Raw genomic sequence first — 19,987 nt, 5'->3', positions numbered from 1 at the left:
AGAAAAATAGTTACTCTTACTCTTATAAGCTGAATGAACTTGTTTTTACCAGTTCACCTGTCCTAGATAACTCATCAGTAAAATGAGGCAGTTGGTTCACTTGGTGTCTGGATTCTCCTTAGCTCCAATTATAAAGATTCCATAATTCCAACTGCTAAACGCTGTTACTTCATAACTGTGTATGATTCAGTAATATGTCTTGTCTGTTTATTGAGGTTTGAAATCCTATGTATTGGATCTTAAAATATAATCCAAGGATGTGTTTTCATTAGAGAGTGATCATATTATAGCATCATAAGATAGGAAGATAGAAGTAGATAGATAGATAGATAGATAGATAGATAGATAGATCAATTGATCTCTAAAATAGGGAAGCAGGGAATTAATTGCAACATTTTAAAAATCTTCTAGGTACTATATTGGGATTAAGTGCTTTACACGTATTGTCTAATCTGATCCTCACAAAACTTTTGTGTGGTAGTATAATTTTATTTTATAGATGAAGAAATTGGATATCAGAGAAATTAAGTGACATTCTAATAGTCAATATGTTGTAGAGATGAACTTCAGACCCATCACCCATCATTTTCCATCACCAAATTTTCCTAAAAAGAGTATTGGGTTAAAACTAAAAAAGAAAAATGTGAGAATAAATGGGGGAAGAAGAAAGAATGGGTTGTGATGTCACTTTTTTTAAAGAATTAAATAATTGTAAGAAAATGGTAATGGAGGGGTGCCTGGGTGGCTCAGTCAGTTAAGCGGCTGCCTTCGGCTCAGGTCATGATCCCAGGGTCCTGGGATCGAGTCCCATGGGGCTCCTTGCTCAGCAGGGAGCCCGCTTCTCCCTCTTCCTGCCGCTCCCCGTGTTGTGAACTCTCTTTCTGTCAAATAAATAAAACCTTAAAAAAAAAGAAAATTGTAATGGAGAGGCATAAAACTTAGGGACTTTCTACTTTCAAGTGTGTGTGCATGTGCAAATATGTATTAATTGAACATTACTGTTTTACTAAATGCTCTATGGGTATTATTATTTTTTTATTTTAAATTATTATTATTTTTTTATTTGCATTTTGATGTTACTTTTAATATAGGATCTTTCAGTACAGAGTAGCAGTTAACACAGCAACACATGCAATTACCTGTGGTGGAAGCAGTGGCAATCTTATAAAGGCAAGAAGCATACTCAAGTCATTGCATCGCCTCTGCATGTCATACTTGACCCACATCATTAATGCATGGAAGATGGTTTCTTCATCAGGAACATTTACATCATCGCTGGCCAGGAGTTTATGGAGCTCCTCAGCTGGAAGCAGTAAAAACTCTTGATTTCTCATAACTTCCATTATGTTTTCCTGCAGGGAGAAAACATCTTGGCATAAATTTGGCTTCACTTTGATTTTGCTGGGAAAGCATCTCAGAAAGAAATAAGAAAAGTCGTCAATAACCTTTGTTCTCATTATAACATAATCCTTGAGACTTAATCCTTCAGAAACTAGAAGCTGTTAAAATGAAAGCATTGTAATTGTAATTGAAGTGTAAATGTATCAGAGACACCACGGATCTTATAATAACCGGAGGATTATACTGTTGAGCTTTGTGATGCAGGCAGAATGTACTAAGTGATTAAATGTTCAAGTTTCAAGTGGACTGCTGTGTAAGATTTGGTGACTATGAAGAGAATAGCATTCAAATTTTTTAAAGCTTGACTACGTATACATAAAATCAGAAAGTGGGAATGAAATTACATAGGAAGTAAGTAACACTATAAGATGCATCATTGTTTATTTAGAAGGAAAAAACAGGACAGATAAGGCCTAGAAGTCACAAAAGGACGTATGTTCCACCCTTTTATTATCTCTCCTACCTCCCTCCTCTCATGACAATTTCTCTGGCTTAATTTAGATTCCCATTTATTTTCTTCCAGATTGCTGCCATAACCTTCTAATTACTCTGCCTGACTCTATTCTTAGCCGCTTTACTGTATCCTCTATAATCATGCTAGAATGATAGTTCTACAACTTAAATTTCATGGCATTCCTCTAAAGTTTTGCTTGGTTTAGTTTGGTCTCCTTTTGTCTTTTGGTTCTAATCTCTTGGTTAAATACACTAATTCTTTATGATCTGACCTCTTCCTGAGTTGAAGACTACACTTCTTAACATTTCTTGTGTTCTAGTCACCATTACTTAGTCTTTCAATTTGCCATCCTGTTTGACATGTCCCCCCTCACACTCATCTATTGCTTCAAATGACTTTTATGCACTTTGTTTTCCTAATTTCTGCCATTTTCCAAGACTCAGTTCATATGGAACTCTCGAGCCCTCTGTGCACTCACATTGGATCTGGCTCCCCCATCCACCATGCGTGCACAGTGCATGGTATTTATATCTCTGAGACAGCAGTTACCAAACTGTGGCCTAATCTTCAGTGCCCTTAGGGGTCTTTTTTTTTTTTAAGATTTATTTATTTATTTGACAGAGAGAGGCACAGCGAGAGAGGGAACACAAGCAGGGGGAATGGAGAGGGAGAAGCAGGCTTTCCCGCTGAGCGGAGAGCCCGATGCGGGGCTCGATCCCAGGACCCTGGGATCATGACCTGAGCTGAAGGCAGACGTCTAACGACTGAGCCACCCAGGCGCCCTGCCGTTAGGGGTCTTATCACAAACTTTAAGCTCCTTGAGACAAACACCTTGACAATTAGCTTGCATATCTCGATCCTGGAACACAGCAGGTGAACAGTACCTCGTTATTGAATAGATGTGTTGGTGATCTTTGGGGAGAAAAATAAAATTTTGGAAATAGTGCACAGCAGTGTGGTGGTTTTCAAACACAATTTTAAAATGTCTTCTCGAGAACCTTATATGCTAGCAGAGAAGCTTTAGTGGCAGATATATGGTTAAAGAAGACAGAGATCTGAGTGACTCCCTCTTTTGTTCCACTTCCCCTCCCACCCCATGTCTCAGTTCCAGGGAAGATAGAAGTGAGGTTTCTCAGATCATAGTTTTCAAGGCACAGGTGTGGTAGAAATCCCAATACATGCCTATTGTAGGAAAAAACCTGAAACAGATGGAACTAGATCTCTTCCCCAAAGGCATTATGACTATGCTACTATGTTCATGTTAAGTAGAAGATGCAGCCCGTGCCTGTTAATCTGTATGTCAGAGCAGATCTGAACCTATTTTCTAGAAGAGACCTGACCCACCTTTTGAGTATATCCTTGGAACTGAATCCAAGGTTTGAGGTGCCTTCAGCTGTCACAAAACAATGTCAACTTATACTTTCATTCCGGTCATTTGTCCTATTTATTTACATTTGGTTGACATTGCAGAATAGCTGATTTCCTGGAAATTTTTGTCCCCTGTATTTCCTCTGTGCCTAATACAAGTACTATGTAAATTATAGATGTCCAATATCTATTTAGTGAGTTAACCAACTGAGTGTTCTGAGATGTGGGACCACCAAGCTTCTCTAAAGGACTCTAGTAGGATAAAGATGTTTTTGAAGAATCTTTGAAACATTTTTTGTCCATCCTTTTTTCCAGTTACTGAAAAATCTATGCCTCTATTAAACCACACACAGAATTGTAGTGCTAAACCTTCAGTATATAGTATGGGGTACCATAAAAAAAAGCAGGTCTATGAAACTCTTAGTGGTGTCTATCAAAGATATTGTTTAAGGCATATTTCGTTATATTTTACAGTGGCCTCTTTATGACAACCTTTGGGAGAAATTTCTTGCAGGTTTTAGTAGCAAGAATAATTGCACTTCTCTTGAGTAAATTGGTTTGCTTTTATCATGGATGTTGTAAATTATGAAATTGATCAGATTTCTCTTTTTATTTGGCCTCTAGAAAGCTTAGAGTTAAAAAAATTGAAATCTATCTGTTAGGAAGGGTATAGCCTTCTATAGTTTGATTTCTTCTTCAAACAACTCCAATAATAGTTTCATTTAATATCACTACAGCAGATTTTATTTTTTTTCTTTTATCCCTGAATCTGATTTAGAGCATATTCCTATAATTTTATATCCTTGCAAACCATACTACATGTTTGGGAATAAGTCATGTGGTTTGTAAAAACTGTTATAAATAAACTGGACATTAGGGGCTAGTATCAGATATTACTGGATCTCTCATACTGTCCCATATATTATGTTATTATGAACTTTATGTATTTTGGAGTTCTAAAGTTCACTTTGCTCTTTGTTTGTTTGTTTTTTCCATCAAGTCTCCTTTTCATGATACCCTGCCTAATATTTTCTTGTTTTTTGCAATCTAGCTTCTGGAAATTGTTTTAATTTCATTATGTTTGATTCACTAAAGAAAAAATATAAATTCACACTAGTTTCCTTAACATTGTTTGTGCACCTCAGCTAACTCCTCGTGTGAGAAGACCAAGTGGTGAGAGGCATCAAAATTCTTTGGCCTATTTACACTTTGTACAATAACTTTAATTTATTCAATAATTTATTCTATATAGATTTCCTGAACACCTAACATATGGTCCTGGATAATTGTAGCCAGGAGAGCAAAATGGATTTGCATCAAAAAGCTTACCACACATTGGACACCTATAAAATGTGCAGTGCTTAGGAAATGACTTGTCAACTCTGGAAAAGCAGGTTTTTCAAATGGACCTAGAATATTAGGTAGGAGGGTAGATTAGAAAATGAGAAATGGAAAGATGTAGTATTACGACCAGGGGAAAGCATATAAACAAAAACATAATAGCAGGTAATATAGTTTAAAGTGCCATATTTGGTGTGTCAATTTGATTAAGAATGAGCACAGAAAAATTGTGAGAAATAATACTGAAAGGGTAATTTAGGCCATATAGTGAAATAAATTTATTCTACAACTTTGACAGTCTCTCCATTAAATGGGAATATATCTATACATATATCTTTTGTACATAGATTGAACTATTTATTATAAAGGAAATTTTAGCACTGAACTTAAGTTGCCACTACCTAAGTCACAAGCAACCCTTATTAATTACAAGACTAAATTCTACAATCTATCTTTCCTACTTCATAATACTTTAAACAATTTTGCTAGCTATAAAAAGTTCACAATTTTATTTTCTAAGCAGAATTTTCTTACCCATTGTTATTTAATTATTTCCTGAATTTGACATAAACATTTTCTAATATTAATTTTTCTCCCTTAATTATATTATTATCTTCCTCTTATTATTGGTAACATATCAATAATTTAAAATTCCAGTAGAAATTCATTTTTCTACAACCAGAATATAAGTGAATCCATTCAATTATCATATTTTAGTTATTGATTTACTTTAAAATATGGGTATTAAATTGTAGTAAAATATTTCATTAATGTTCAAACATAAACTTTAACAGTGTTTACTTCATTAACAGCTACTACAGATACAATACATTATACACTATATGGTTAACTCAAAGAAACTGCTTTGCTATGATTGTCTACTGAATTAAAATCTATATTTCACCATCTTGCACTTTGTGACCGGAGGTCAGTTGGAAGAACCTCCTAATCACTGCTTTCAACATTATGTTGGGAAGGTTGATCCTTTGCCAGACCACCACAGAATCTCTGGTTTGATTCCAAATCACCAGAGGCTATGGAATTCATTTAATTGCCCATCTAAAAAGTTATTGGTTAGAAAGATGTATTCTTAGGAGGCCCATAATATCAAATAAATGGAAAACTGAAACATAAGCCTGAGAATTGCCCTACATCCTCTGATTGAAGCTTATTATATAAGTATGAAAATGAAAATTTTGGGTGTAAAGTCTGAATTATAAAACTATGATTCTTTTGCATACTTTGCAAGGAAATTTTTGAGTTTCTGATATATGCATGATTCTACTATTGTCAAGGACAAGACTGAAAAATGCGTATCTCAACTTCTGAAGCAGAAGTTACATCATGTACCAGATTGAGTAGTGTTTCCCAAAACTTCTCATCCACTTGGCACCTCATAATGTGACCTTATTTAGAAATAGGGTCATTGCAGATGTAATTAGTGAAGCTAAATTAAGGCCATACTGGATTAGAGTGGGCCCTAATCTAATTATTGGTGTGCTAAAAGACAGAAACAGACACACAGTGATTAGAACACCATGTGAAGACAGAGGTGACAGAGGGAAGAAATCGGTGTGAAAGTAAAGATAAAAAATCATGCTGCCATGAGCCAAGGAGTGCCAAGGATTGTTAGGAACCACCAGAAGTTGGAAAAGGCAAGAAAGGATTCTTCCCTAGAACCACCAGAGAGAGCATGGCTCTGCTCACATCTTGATTTCAGAATTTTAGCCTCCAGAACTATAAGAAAATAAATTTCTGTTGTTTTAAGCTACTTAGATCTTAATACCTTGTTATTGCAGCCCCAGAAAAATAATAAATATCATAAGAGAAAGTAAAAATATATATATAGTTATGTTAAAAACTCTCACATAAACCTAAGAAAGTATGATAATTAGTCCCAATCTTTTATTTAAAAAACAAAAAGATTTTGGGGCGCCTGGGTGGCTCAGTCATTAAGCATCTGCCTTTGGCTCAGGTCATGATCCCAGGGTCCTGGGATCGAGCCCCACATCGGGCTCCCAGGAAGCCTGCTTCTCCCTCTCCTGCTCGCCCTGCTTGTATTCCCTCTCTTGTTGTGTGTCTTTCTGTCAGATAAATAAAATCTTTAAAAAAATAAATAATAAAATAAAAAATTTTATTTACTTATTTGAGAGAGAGAGACAGAGACAGAGATAGGGAGAGAGAGCACAAGCTGGGAGGAGAGGGAGAAGCAGGCTCCCTGCTGAGCTGGGAGCCTCTCGCGGGGTTCAATCCCAGGACCCTGGGGTCATGAATTGAGCCAAAGGCAGACGCTTAACTGTCTGAGCGACCCAGGTGCCCCTAGTCCCAATTTTTTAAATTATAATTTCTTTCGAGGCTCTTTATTTTATAGAATGATGCCTTTAAGAAATCATACATTTCCAATGATCCAAAGGAGTGTCAGGGACAGGAAAACACGGTCTAGTGTTAAGACCCGGATCGATCTATCTATCTATCTATCTATCTATCTATCTATCTATCTATCTATCTATCTATTTATCTATCTATCTATCTATTTATCTATCTATCTATCTATTCCTATATATATTCATATTCATATACATTCCTATGCCTCTAGAATTTAAAATTTCTAAAAGTACAGGGTGGGGAGAGACACCTCTTCCAGTTATCAAGGGCTTCTTGTATCAGCTACAAAAGTTGCTTTACTTAAAGTTGCTATACTGATACATCGGTGTCAAGACTAACATTTTCAGGTTAAAACCAGTTTCCCTGGGCTTTTGATTATTTGCTTCGTCGGAATATTTAATTTTTAATACCTGTGTTAAAGTTTCTTTCTGAACTCTTGAATACTACCTTAGAGTTCAAAGGGAACAGACACTCTTTAGGAGAGTCACATCTTGTTATTTTATAGATGAGAATGTAGAGACTGGAGGGGCTCATACATAGTCAAAGTAAGTCTGCGATTAGGAATTCAGTCTCTTGTCCTATTACATTACCTGGACTATCTATCCTTTGGTTAGGTTCCCCTTCTGGTTCTCCTTTGTTCATCTACTTTAGATTTAATGTCTTACTTTGATCTCTGCAACATGTATGCACTCTGATTCTTAAGTGTTCCCCTGAACCTGTTTCCACCTCTTTCTTGATACATTGGAGTTCCACGATGTGGCATGGTGATTATGGAGAGTCAACATATTACTACTGACTCGGAGAGCTGGTCAGGATTTAGGTCCCAACCCTGCTATGCACTGGTTGTGTGATGAAGATGTTGGATTCTTTGTCTATAAATGGGATAAAAATAGTATCTACTGTAAAGCACTGTTGTGAAGATTAAGTGTGAAGATTAAATTAAATTTACTGTTCTTAGAGAAGGATCTGACACCCAGCAAGTGTGACAGAGGCATTAGCCATTACTATTCTGCATCTGAGCCTATCCTTCACTTCAGCCTCCTATTGTTAGATATATTGTCTATAATCACATTTCTCTGTCTTCCCTCTTTTCTTTACTGATTATTTAGTCAACAAAACTTTGAGTATTTTTTTAACTGCCTACTATATTTGTCAGACCAAAGAATACGGAGACTAAAAAAAGGAAAGTTCTGGCTCCTAAGAGACGTACTTTCTAATGAGAAGGAAAATATGATGTTATAAGAGAAATATATGCATTTTGTGAGGAGAGAGAAAAAAATGGGGGATTTAATGAAGTCAAAGGTATAAGAATGAAAGTGGAATACAGGAGGCCAAGTTGGAGTTTGAATGAGGAGATACTCACCTCTCCTCTCTGGAATAGCAATTCCCCAAACAAGGAAATGTTTCTCATGGAATCATAGATTCACATAGCACCAAAGAAATGTTGCTGGCATATGGTCTAAATCTCATATCATTCTCTACCTGGCTTTTTAAAAACAGGAATTTCTATGGCCTCATATAATCTCAAATTGGAATCTTTGAAGTTACTTAGTTTAATGTATACTCCATATACTTTTCTGCGCACTGCTTACCCAGGGAGTATTTTCAATGATGGGAAACCCATCACCCTATAAGAAAGCCCGTATCAATGCTGAATAACCGTCAGAAAATTACCCTCATTCTGAAGTAAAATTTGCCTTCTTATAATTTTCTTACATTAATTCCAAGGCAAATCTATTTTTTTATTCCATTGATCAGCTATTTGAATATTGAGGGTTTTATTTTTTCTCTCTTCTATCATGCCTTTTAAAGGCTAAAGAACTATCATTCTTTAATCTCTCTAAAGGATATTGATCTTCAAAACCAGAAGACGATGCTACAGTAAAAGATACAATCTTTGCTGAATTTCCCCTGAAATAGCTACATTCTTTTCTTTATTCCTTTGGCAATGAGAACAAATAAAACAAAAATAAAAAATATTCTTACAGACTTTGGGTTGTTTATTTACATACAACTTTCTAATCTATTCCAAGGACATTTTCCAAATAAATGCAGGAAAAACAAATATTAAGCAATCACTGTATAAAAATTGAATTTCAATCATATATATGTTTTTGTATAGGTGTGTATATATAACAAACATATATAATTACTATTATTTAGATAATAAAACAAGGAAAAGAAATGTTCAAAGAGTTGTCAATGTATATAACTGTTTTTCTTGTCAGTTTTGTCAGTGCTTAGGAAATGAATATGGAATAGAATTCTTTACGTATTTGAGTTATGTATCAGATACTTTCTTAATAATAACAGTATATTATAATGGCCACACATGTTTTGGTATATATATATATACACATATCTTCTGAGTTTTCTTTAGCTACAGGAAAATGATCAAGATCAAATCTGTCAGACTAAAGTAAACAGTTGCCAGTTTCCTTTATTAGTTCTTTTTCATTTATTAAGTGTGGTTACTTCATTGGTAGCAACTCTTTCCCCCCCAAAAAATATTAGAGTGTCAGTGTTCAAATGAAGCATTTTATAAAAATTCCAAAACTGTGTCCAGTCTCAGAAATTATTTCTGATGGTCATCTTTCAAGATTATTGTATGGAACAAAAGATAATTCTGTTATTTTTAAGTTCCTTAAAAATGTATGAGTCTATGACTCATATATTATGACTTTGCCTTTTCCAACAAAATGTTGCTAAAGTGGTAAAATAACTTAGAAATTATAGTGGAAAGAGCAATAATTCTTCAGTAAGAAGGACTGGAGAAACATCCCATTCCAATACTCTCTGGTCAGGATTTCCCAGGCAAAGGCACTTCATTATTCCAACATATTATCTCTTCACTTTGAATATGGGTTTTGTAACAACTCCTAGTCTGGAACACTTTTCTGATTTGCTTATGAGCACATTGAGCTTAGAAGGAAATAATTCCTAAACTTTACAATGTTATGCAAACTAAACAATTATTTTCATGGGATTCTTTAACACTTGTAATAATTTGGTCTACTTTTGATACTGGAAATATACTGTTTGAAAACATAAATAGGCAATATATGTTATCTACTAACACGCAGAAGAGGGAAGAAGGGAGCACATACAAATCATTTATAAACTTCAGTACCAAAAACACAGCCCAGTCAGCTAAACAGTTCTGCTTCCATTTTTTTGGTTTAACAGAAAAGTAACTAACCATTCCCAAACATATGAATTGCTTTGCAAACTGTGTAACACTATGCATGCATAAATTATTAGAGTAGTAGTATTGATTTTTATAATTTAATATTAGGAACATTTACACCTTGATGGAGCCCAAACCTCTCTGCCCCCCCTTCTTCATAAATTGCTCTTCATCAATATTTGCTTAGTTTCTTTTAGGTGTCTTATAGAAATCATTGAGAATGGCAGCAGATGGAAAAGTTAGGAGGAACGTGAAAATCTCTGCACAAACTTTATGAGAAGCACATATTTGTGCCAGCCCAGGGAGAAATGGTATCATTGCCAATTAAATCAGGAAGCAATAGCATACCTAAGTATTCAGAGCTGTTTCTTTTCACTGCAGCCAAGTGTCCAGGACAATTGATCATATAAACTTTTTCTTAAATGAGTTACAATGCCCCAGAAAAACATAAAAATAATGGTCCTCTAGAACTTTGCTAGAAAAACAGAATTTTAACACAAGATAATATGTCTGTTTTCCTTGCAAAGACATCTTGCAGAAAATTGACTGTAAGAATCTTCTTTGGTGCATAAAAATGTATATTTTATCAGGTAGTGCTCATTTTATGCTTACAGAAAATTGAAAGAAAGCTTATCCCTTATCTTAATAGAAAAATAAATTTTTTCCAGACCAAAAGGATTGTTTTGTCAACCTGTATTTATATAGTCTTTTGTTCTTATGTTTGTAAGCATAAATGATTCATCAGGAAAGCCTGGTATATGCATAATCTAAAATAGCCAAACAGTTGGGGTAAAAAGTATGTGCAGAAAAAAAGGAAAGAGTGAGTATGGAAGTTGCTTATATAACCACATTGATTAGTTTGCAGTTAAAAACAGCATTAGCATTCTGCATCAAAGAATACATTACAATTTTGCAATCTTAAGGTCTAAATGGTCTCTACAGAAGCATGTAAAATTTTAATTATAATTTTGCATTCATTTATTGCTTAATAAAAGGATTTAGACTATTTCCCTTCTGGGGTAGGCTAATTTACTAGCTGCTTACAACCCACATTAAAAATCACAGCACAGTATATTCTCTTATATTTAACCTATTTTAAAATTTTTAAACAGCGGACATAATTGTAATCATTGTCAAAAAATCAAGTAAAAATCAAAAGCAAGCTATAAAAGTTCTTCCGATGAAAACTGTAAAATGGAAATGAGTGAGAGTATACTTTGTGTAAAATAATTGGAATAAAGAGAATAATCCCCTTAGTAGTTATATAAATGTATAATAAGTTTTCCTCCAGTTTGCCAAATAATTTAGTGCATGCCATTATCTCTCAGCAAATAAAAGAACCATTAACTACATTACAACATGTATGTTTACATATAATGCCTTAAATACGAAAGTTGGTGCCAAACATATTCCATGGAATATTATTATATTTTATAAATAAGATGCAGTAAAGTACTACCATGAGTCCCAGATAATGAGTGAGTGGCTAACATAAATAAATTTTCTTCATTCCTACATTCTTCCACCCTGAATTTTAGTGGAATCCCATAAAAATTACTAGAAGGTGAGTGATAATATGGATAGATGGTACTTCAACCAAAAGCATTACACATAGCTCTAAACTTGTAATATGTTGCAAATATTTTTTTTAAGATTTTATTTATTTATTTGACAGAGAGAGAGGGAGACACAGCGAGAGAGGGAACACAAGCAGGGGGAGCGGGAGAGGGAGAAGCAGGCTTCCCGCTGAGCAGGGAGCCCGATGTGGGGCTTGATCCCACGACCTCGGGATCATGACCTGAGTCGAAGGCAGACACTTAACGACTGAGCCACCCAGGCGCCCCATGTTGCAAATATTTTTAGTTTGTGATAACAGGAAAGTCACAGCAAAGATTTAAATTTACCATTGTGTATTAAGAGCTTTAGGGCATATCAAGTGGATAAAATCATGTGGTCTTTTATCTAAAAATGCTTGATAGAAAACTATATAACTTTTTATATAAAATACATTACATATATATATATATATATATATATATATAATTTTAACAGGACATTTTAACTCAGTGTTTGTCGAAGAAGGGCAAGTGGGATCTTGTGGGATCATGTGTGGAGAACTTAACACTACCATAAGGCCCTGCCTGATCTCACTCCCACCAGCCGCTCTACCTCACTTTTCCCTTTTTGCCTGCCTTGGAATGTTATTATAAGACCTATTGTAAGAGTAGTCATAGGATTAAGAGTTTTAAGTATTTAAGGCTGGTGTCCTACTACATGGCATCTAGAGGGAATCAAAATAAAATAAAGACACTAAATAATAGGTAAAAAAATATTGGCCAGGATGGAGGAATGTAGGAATGAAGAAAATTTATTTATGTTAGCCACTCACTCATTATCTGGGATTCAGTATACTGGCTAAGAGTTTAATAGTGAACGTGGATGCGACCCTGAAGTCTGTAGGTGATTATGCCCTACAGTAAATGAGTTGGAGATGCTAGAACTTTATTAACATATTATTGAGGAAGACAACAGAAGTCAGAAGGAGGTGGAAATATTAAAATGGATTATTTAGGGATGCCTGGGTGGCTCAGTCGGTTAAGCGCCTGCCTTCGGCTCAGGACATGATCTCAGGGTCCTGGATTGAGTCTTCACATAGGGCTCCTTGCTCATTGGGGAGCCTGCTTCTTCCTCTCCCTCTGCTGCTTCCCTGTGCTTGTTCTCTCTCTCCCTCTCTCTCTCTCTCTCTCTCGCAAAAATAAATAAAAATGCTTAAAAAATAAAATAAAATGGATTATTTAAAAGAACTGAAAATCTCTTCATTTTATGCTTCTTGGAAGGGCCCAAAAAAGGATGCTGAAGGGGGCACCATTATGTGGAGAAGTCCGGAGTTAGACATGGAGGTGCTGTCATCTTCCTGGAGTTGAATATCACTGGAAATATTGATATTCTAGAATGGAAGAGTCTAGATGGAAGCAGTTAATCATCAGAAGCAAGACACATATAATAAAAATAAAGAGCAGGGAGGCCTGCGTGTCATATAGATTTCCTAAATCCCTGAGAATCCGTGGAATTGATCTTCAAGTATGTTGGGGTGAAACTGATGGGCTTTTCCTCAGGTTGTTTCTTCCTTTGAAGAGGAAGAAAACTTGATAGCTGGGGATTAGATAGTGGATATTAGCTACTGAAATGACAAATTCTAGTTCGTACAATTTCTAGATCAGTATAGGTTCACAGATTCAGAATCTATTAATTTAAGGGAAAGAATGAGAACCCTTGAGAAGTAAACCACCACAGGTGTATACAAGAAATTTCCCTCTGATCCTTCCCTCAGTGGATCTGCAGCCTTTGACAGATCAATGAGCACTGAGAAAAGGAAACTGAATACCTTGGTGGACTGTTTGATAAGAGGTTTGTGGTAACATTGAAATGCCATAATGGCTTTCTGGGTATAGTGGGGCCAATAGAAGCTGCATGAAAATGCAGTTTTGTCTCAGTGTGGTTCTATAGACCTTCTCTGTGAGTATCTTCTGAGATATAAATGTGTAACTAAGATATGCTAACAGCTGGCAGACCGCTCTCATTAATTCCCTGATGTGTTAGAGCAGTGGTTCTCAACCCTTTGAATGTACCAGAATCTCCTGGAGGCAGGCCTGGCTACATGATCTGTGAGGCACAATGCAAAATGAATGCAGAGCCTCTTTTTCAAGGAGCATGAAAAAATGCTATAAAAAGTACATACAAAGCTTTTTCTTTTCTTCTACGGTCTCACTTTTTATTTGTCTTTGGTGCTTTTTATTTGTTATTTAATTTCATTCTAAATAAAATAAAATTTTAAACCACTAGTATGAATTTTTCTATCCATCCTTATATTGTGCAATGCTAGTTTTAAATGCCAATAGCAGAGAACTGAAGTCATATGCAGAAATACCAAAATTACAAAATTTGTACTTTGTGACCCATCTCTGAAGAGTGTCTAGAGTTGGCCAGAAAAAATAAACACAAGCCAAACTCAGGAAGGATTGGAAAGAGGAAGAGTGCATCCCCTCAGGTATGGAGCCAGACTTAGGTAGTGCTCCCAGGTATGGGACAACCCTCCTAGTTGCCAGGAGCATTATTATCCAGCTACTGACTAGAGAAACGCTTTCTTCTCAATTCTCATTATCAGGAAAGAACAAAAGAATATTCTCTTTACACCACAAAGGTGGCAGTACATTTTTATAATCACAGAACTTTTGGTATAATTATTTTTTGTCATAATAGGGTCTACAAAAACCTTGACTGTCCTGACATTCATAGAGCATCACAGGTAGCCACCCTATTGATATCATCATACTAATCGGATTCGGTGACGAAGAAGTGGCAAATATTTTGGATAACCTAGCAAGACTCATGTATGCCAGATTGCAAGGGCTAAATCCTATGAGTTTTCAAGGATCTGCTGCATCTGTGGATTTTTCAAGAATCTTATAGTCTGGAGTATAGCAGGAGACCTTCTCTAGATAGCAAGTCATTGTCCTTGTCCACATCTAACCACTGAAAATGAAGCACATTTGTTAGGTTCCTCTGAATTTTTTAAAGCACATGGGAATATGACTCAAATCTATATGTTGGTTGGCTATATGTTTCTAATGGGGCTAGAGTATGCATGTCCCAGTTACTGTGTAAGCTTCCCTCCATTTGTACCATCTGACCAGTCATTCAGTTAGTTCTGGAAGTAGCCATGGTGGATAACAATGTTGGGAAGAGAGTCTGTCAAGTCTCAGTGATAAAATCATGGTTCCAACTTCTAAAGGCCTGTAGCAAGACCACCCACTGCAATCAAGAATTGTTCTCTGTTTGAAAAAACAACTCTTGAACACTATTGGGCTCAAGTAATGACCGAGGATTTAACCATGGAATATCCAGGGATTATGAAAATTGTTTTGGTGTTATTAAGTCCACTGGATGGTAGTGAGAAGTAATCATAGAAACCATCTATTGGAGAGTGTAATTTTCCAATGGAAGTGTTGAACTTAAACCAGGCTCGAGGAGGTCTAAAAGGCACTAATAAATGCATGCCTATTCCTCAACTCATGCATATGGCTTCGGGGCTTCCTTACAAATGCATTTATGAAAAGGAAAAGAATTCAGTCTTAGTTTAGAAAAGGGTTGGCATGGTATCCCTGTGCTAGCCAGGACAGTGATGAAATCTTTCCATAAGCAAAGCTGTGGAAAGTATACTTAGATGGCTACTTTGTATGAAGAGAGAGAGATGGTATAAGTCATACATGGACTGATATTTGCTTTCCCTCTTTCCCTTTTCTCCTCAATTTTGCAACCCTGAGATTGTATATCCTAATAAAACCTTGCCCCATTAGTTTTGTGCTGGATTCTGTTTTCTAGGGAAAACAAAGATCTTTTCTCTTTGAAGTGAAGTAATTAAGCAGTAATCCGAATATCACCATAAACACAAACCAGAAACTCACAAAATGTATTTGTCAGACAGTTACTGAAACCCAAGTTCAGCTGCCCATTGCTAGAAAGGCCAATACTCCAGGGACAGGTTTTGATTGGAAAGGTATATGAGCTTTATTCAGGAGGCTGGCCAACTGGGGAGAAGGTAGGTTCTTGTCCAAAGGCCAACTACCCAGGTTTCTGAGTGGCCCAGAGATTTTTAAAGGGGTTTAATCACGTAGAGGAGCGCAGTGGTCTGTGACATTACTTGATTAAGTGCAGACTCAATGATGTCAGCTATAGGGTTATTTCAGTGCTTGGAGGTTGTGCAAGAAGTTCTAGTTCCTTGGTACCTGGGGTGGGGGTGGGGGAGGGTTGTGCAAGAAGATCTGATTCCTTGGTACCCAGGGGTTGTGCAAGAGAAGTCTGTTCTTTCTGCAAAGAGGGGCAAGGTCTACAGATGCACAAAGGGAGGTCAGTAAAGTCATTTGTGTAACCTTAAAAAAGAAAAACACTTTGCTAAAAGACTGCTGGGCTAATCAGAAAGCTAAGGGGACTTCAAACAGACATGCTGGCCTCTGTGGCCTAGGAACATTCTGGTCCTTTATTCCCCAAGGCCAGTGATCTGCAAATCTCAAAGAAAGTAAATTAGTTCTGTTACAGATCAAGGGCCTTAAGTCAGCCAGCGAGGAGTGTGTAAGACCAGCTACAGTGCTGTTACAAGACACTGTGTATGCAAACAGGTGACTAGAGTGGAAATGACATTTACAGAGTATTATTACATAGGGAAACTGCTTAAGTTATTTCATATTATGATGTTTTTGGTGTCATATTTTAATGCCGAATTGTGAAGACAGAAATAAATGAAAAAATGCACCATTTGAAAAATGTCAGGGGCAATATAATAACATTAATGTACCTAATATTTATTTTACTGTGACAGGCACTTTACTCATATTATCTTATTTGGTCTTCTTTATGTGCATAAGTCATGAGGCTCATAGAAATTAGGAGATTTATCCAAGGATACATACCTAGATTAGTGGTTAATTTAAACCTAGAATCAGGTATCTTTAAACCAGTCCCCTTTGTACTTAACTTTGTTTGGGATGGGATTATATTATCAAGGACTAGGGTAGGTAGATAAATTTCCATGAATGAGTTGGCCAATAAATTAAACATATAATGAAGAGTTATAGAAAAGTTACAAAAAATTTAAAAGACAGAAATATGTATGTTATGCTTGGAGAACAATGACAATCCTTGTCAAGGATAAACAGATGGCATATTTGGGGAGAGTGAAAGAAAACAAAGTAGAGTGAGCAGAGTGGAATTAGGTGCAAGAGGCTGAATGCCAACCTAAATGTGGACATCAGTTTGCAGTCTGGTTGCCAAATACATCAATGATACTTTTGGCAGGAATGAAGATGTTCAAGAAAGACTTAACATCTGTTAAAGTACAAAGGGTTTTTACAAGACTCATTGCTTTTGAAATAATAAGGCATAATATATGGGAACTATAGAGCAGGAAGCTAGAAATAGAAGTTCATGAAGAGGTAAGTTTTGGACAGGCAGGACCTGGAGTCATTACAATTGGTAGACAGTCGAAGACCTTTTATAGTTTGGCCAACATGACTGATTTAAGGAAAAGGGAAGAAAAGAAGATATTCATGAAACAGAGAAAACAAGCAAAAGAAAATTTTAAAGCCAGCTGAATCAATACACTGAAAAATATTGAAAGTTGAAGGAGAATGAAAACAGAACAAACCTGGGGCGCCTGGGAGCTCAGTTGGTTAAGCATCTGCCTTCGGCTCAGGTCATGATCTTGGGGTCCTGGGATTGAGCCCAGAGTAGGGCTCCCTGCTCATCAGGGAGTCTGCTTCTCCCTCTCCCTCTGCCCCTCCCCCCGCTCATGCTCTCTCTCGCTCTCACTCAAATAATTAAATAAAATCTTAAAAAAAAAAGAAAGAAAACAGAACAAATCCACAGATTTGCAATTAGTGTCCTTAAAGAGCACTTTTCAGCCAAGTGGCGGGTGTAGAAGCTTCACGGTAAGAATTTAAAGGCCTAATACTGAATTTAGTGCTGGCAGAACCAGAACACTATGTGGAGAGAATGATAGTGCTAGAAAGTGAGAATTCGATACCCTGGTTTTACAATACACTTTTTTTTTTTTAAAGATAAGACCCATCTACTTGACTAAATCTTTGATAATTATCTCAAACCTGGAACAGCTTGGGTGTTTAACATGTATTTTTTTTAGAATCAATGCTTGTTTGAGCCTCTTCCAAAGTAGAGGGAGGAGCCTGCTGGGGAGAAACTGAATACAATCATAAGGAGAGACCTCAAATGAGGGTAAGTAGAAAACAGAAACAAATGAGATCATTAAAAAAAACAAAAACAAAATGTTTCACATAAGAGTGATAGTGATAATTTTAACCAAAACTTCAAAAAACAAACTTGTCAGTATTTCAAAATGAATCTTTGGGAGCGCCTGGGTGGCTCAGGTGGTTGCACATACGACTCTTGATTTCAGCTAAGGTTGTGGTCTTGGGATTGTGGGATTGGGCCCACAGAGAGTCCCGCTCTCAGTGCTGAGTCTGCTTGTTCCTCTCCCTACCCCCGATTGTGTGCTCTCTCTCTCTAATAAATAAATAAAATCTTTAAAAGTGAATAAATAAATAAATAAATAAAATGCATCTTTGTACATTAGTTCTGAGATTTTATTACTGGACGCCTGTAGAATTCCAAAGGATGGAGAGTAAATAAAAATGGAAAGTACACTGACCAACAGAGAAATAAAATGGAAAGAGTACTTATAATCTGAGAAACACAGTATTAAAGAAAATACAGATTAAAATATTCAACTGAACGCTGGTGGGCTTGTATCAAAGATCATGATACTATTTCTTACATTTTTAATGCATGTTTAAAGGAATGCTTACTACTTTCTGTGATGAGCACCAGTGTTGTATAGAAGTGCTGAATCACTATATTGTACACCTGAAACTGATATTACACTGTATGTTAACTAACTGGAATTTAATTAAAAACTTGAAAATAATAGAATGTTTACGTTATGCCTTATATATTTAAAGAGACATGCTGGAAATTATCAGGAAATGCCATGTTTTGTTTAGTTTTTATAAAAGAAATGTAACTGCTATACGGTTTTATATTAATATGTAAAACAGAGATTTTTTACTTTTAAGGTGAACACTAAAAAAACCTCTATAAAAGATTTATGAAAATAATTTTATATGCATTGTTTCATGAGAAAAATTCATTAAGGTTAGAGGTTGAAACTTTGCTGAAGTCGAGAAATGTGAAAGTAGAAGAATCCCTTACAAAGTTACCTCATTTAAATTTTATGAGTCTCAACCAGGGTATTATTAGGCAGAGCTGAAATGATCATTATGAAGATTCTCACCTTGAGACTAATAGAATCTGAATATTAGAAGAAACGTAGATGTATTTCAGCTAGATTCCTATTGTGCAAACCTTTCTTCAATATCCTGATAAGTATCCAACATTCCTCATTCCCCTCATCAAAAGGAACTTTCTACCAGTTGAAGGAGCTGACGGCGACTATTGCAAAAATCTCTACACTGAATTCAGATCATTTTCCGTGCATCATATTCTTATTGGTCCTGGTACTATATGAGGACAGAACTCCATATGATAATTAGGTAACTCACAGTTTACACATATTATTCTCACAATGGCTCTAAAAAGTAGAAATCTCTTTGGCCATCCACATTTGCTTTTTGGGGACACTCAAGCACAGAGAATAAAATATTCTAAATTTACACAGCTTGTGGTTGAGAAGGGCTTTACAGGGTTTTCATTCTGGATTCAGGATTCACACTTAATCTCTAAGTCGTGTTGTCTCTCGGTATGGTTTAAATAAAATGCTGCTAAGCTATTTTGAATTTGTATCAATTATCATAATACAATTTCTTTAATTTGGGCATGGAGAGATTTCCCACCAATAGTTTATAGTTCATCTGTTCTTTGTGATAGCTCTCAGAGCTATTGTGCAGTTTCTGCAATAATGGAATGTCTTACTAAAATAACTAGAAAAAAGAAAACCGACTATCTCATGGTTATCCAGAAAAAGAAATTGAGAGAACAATTAAAATGATTTTTCTTACATTCTTCCTATGTTGAGTAAATTCAATTTGTTCCCTACCACTAAAGCACATAAAACACATAAAAACAATCGTCTGGGTTGGTTCAGTTTCAAGTTTGTTTATTGTTCATCAGAAGTCTCCAAGCAAAAATCTTGCTTAATGCCACAGAATGTGAATATAATTTAGAGATTGATTTTTTCGAGTGTGGTGTGCAGATAATGTGTTTACTTGCAGTAACAATGTTGGTAATGTGGCAGTGCTATTTGATTTTCATAAATTTTAATC

At 35.8% G+C, this 19,987-nt stretch overlaps 1 protein-coding gene across 2 annotated transcripts in view; it reads right to left on the bottom strand.

Annotated features, from left to right (window-relative positions):
- Window positions 1-19,987, bottom strand: part of KLHL1 (kelch like family member 1) — a 382,161-nt gene that overhangs the window by 162,407 nt on the left and 199,767 nt on the right. For both annotated transcript variants that reach the window (XM_027590019.2, XM_027590020.2), the window contains exon 5: window positions 1,140-1,352. In XM_027590019.2, coding sequence (XP_027445820.1) covers window positions 1,140-1,352 — 213 coding nt within the window. The remainder of the gene's footprint in view (window positions 1-1,139; window positions 1,353-19,987) is intronic.

The sequence above is a fragment of the Zalophus californianus genome, chromosome 3 (assembly GCF_009762305.2).
Source record: "Zalophus californianus isolate mZalCal1 chromosome 3, mZalCal1.pri.v2, whole genome shotgun sequence".
Lineage (NCBI taxonomy): Eukaryota > Metazoa > Chordata > Mammalia > Carnivora > Otariidae > Zalophus > Zalophus californianus.
This window is presented reverse-complemented; position numbering and strand designations above follow the sequence as displayed.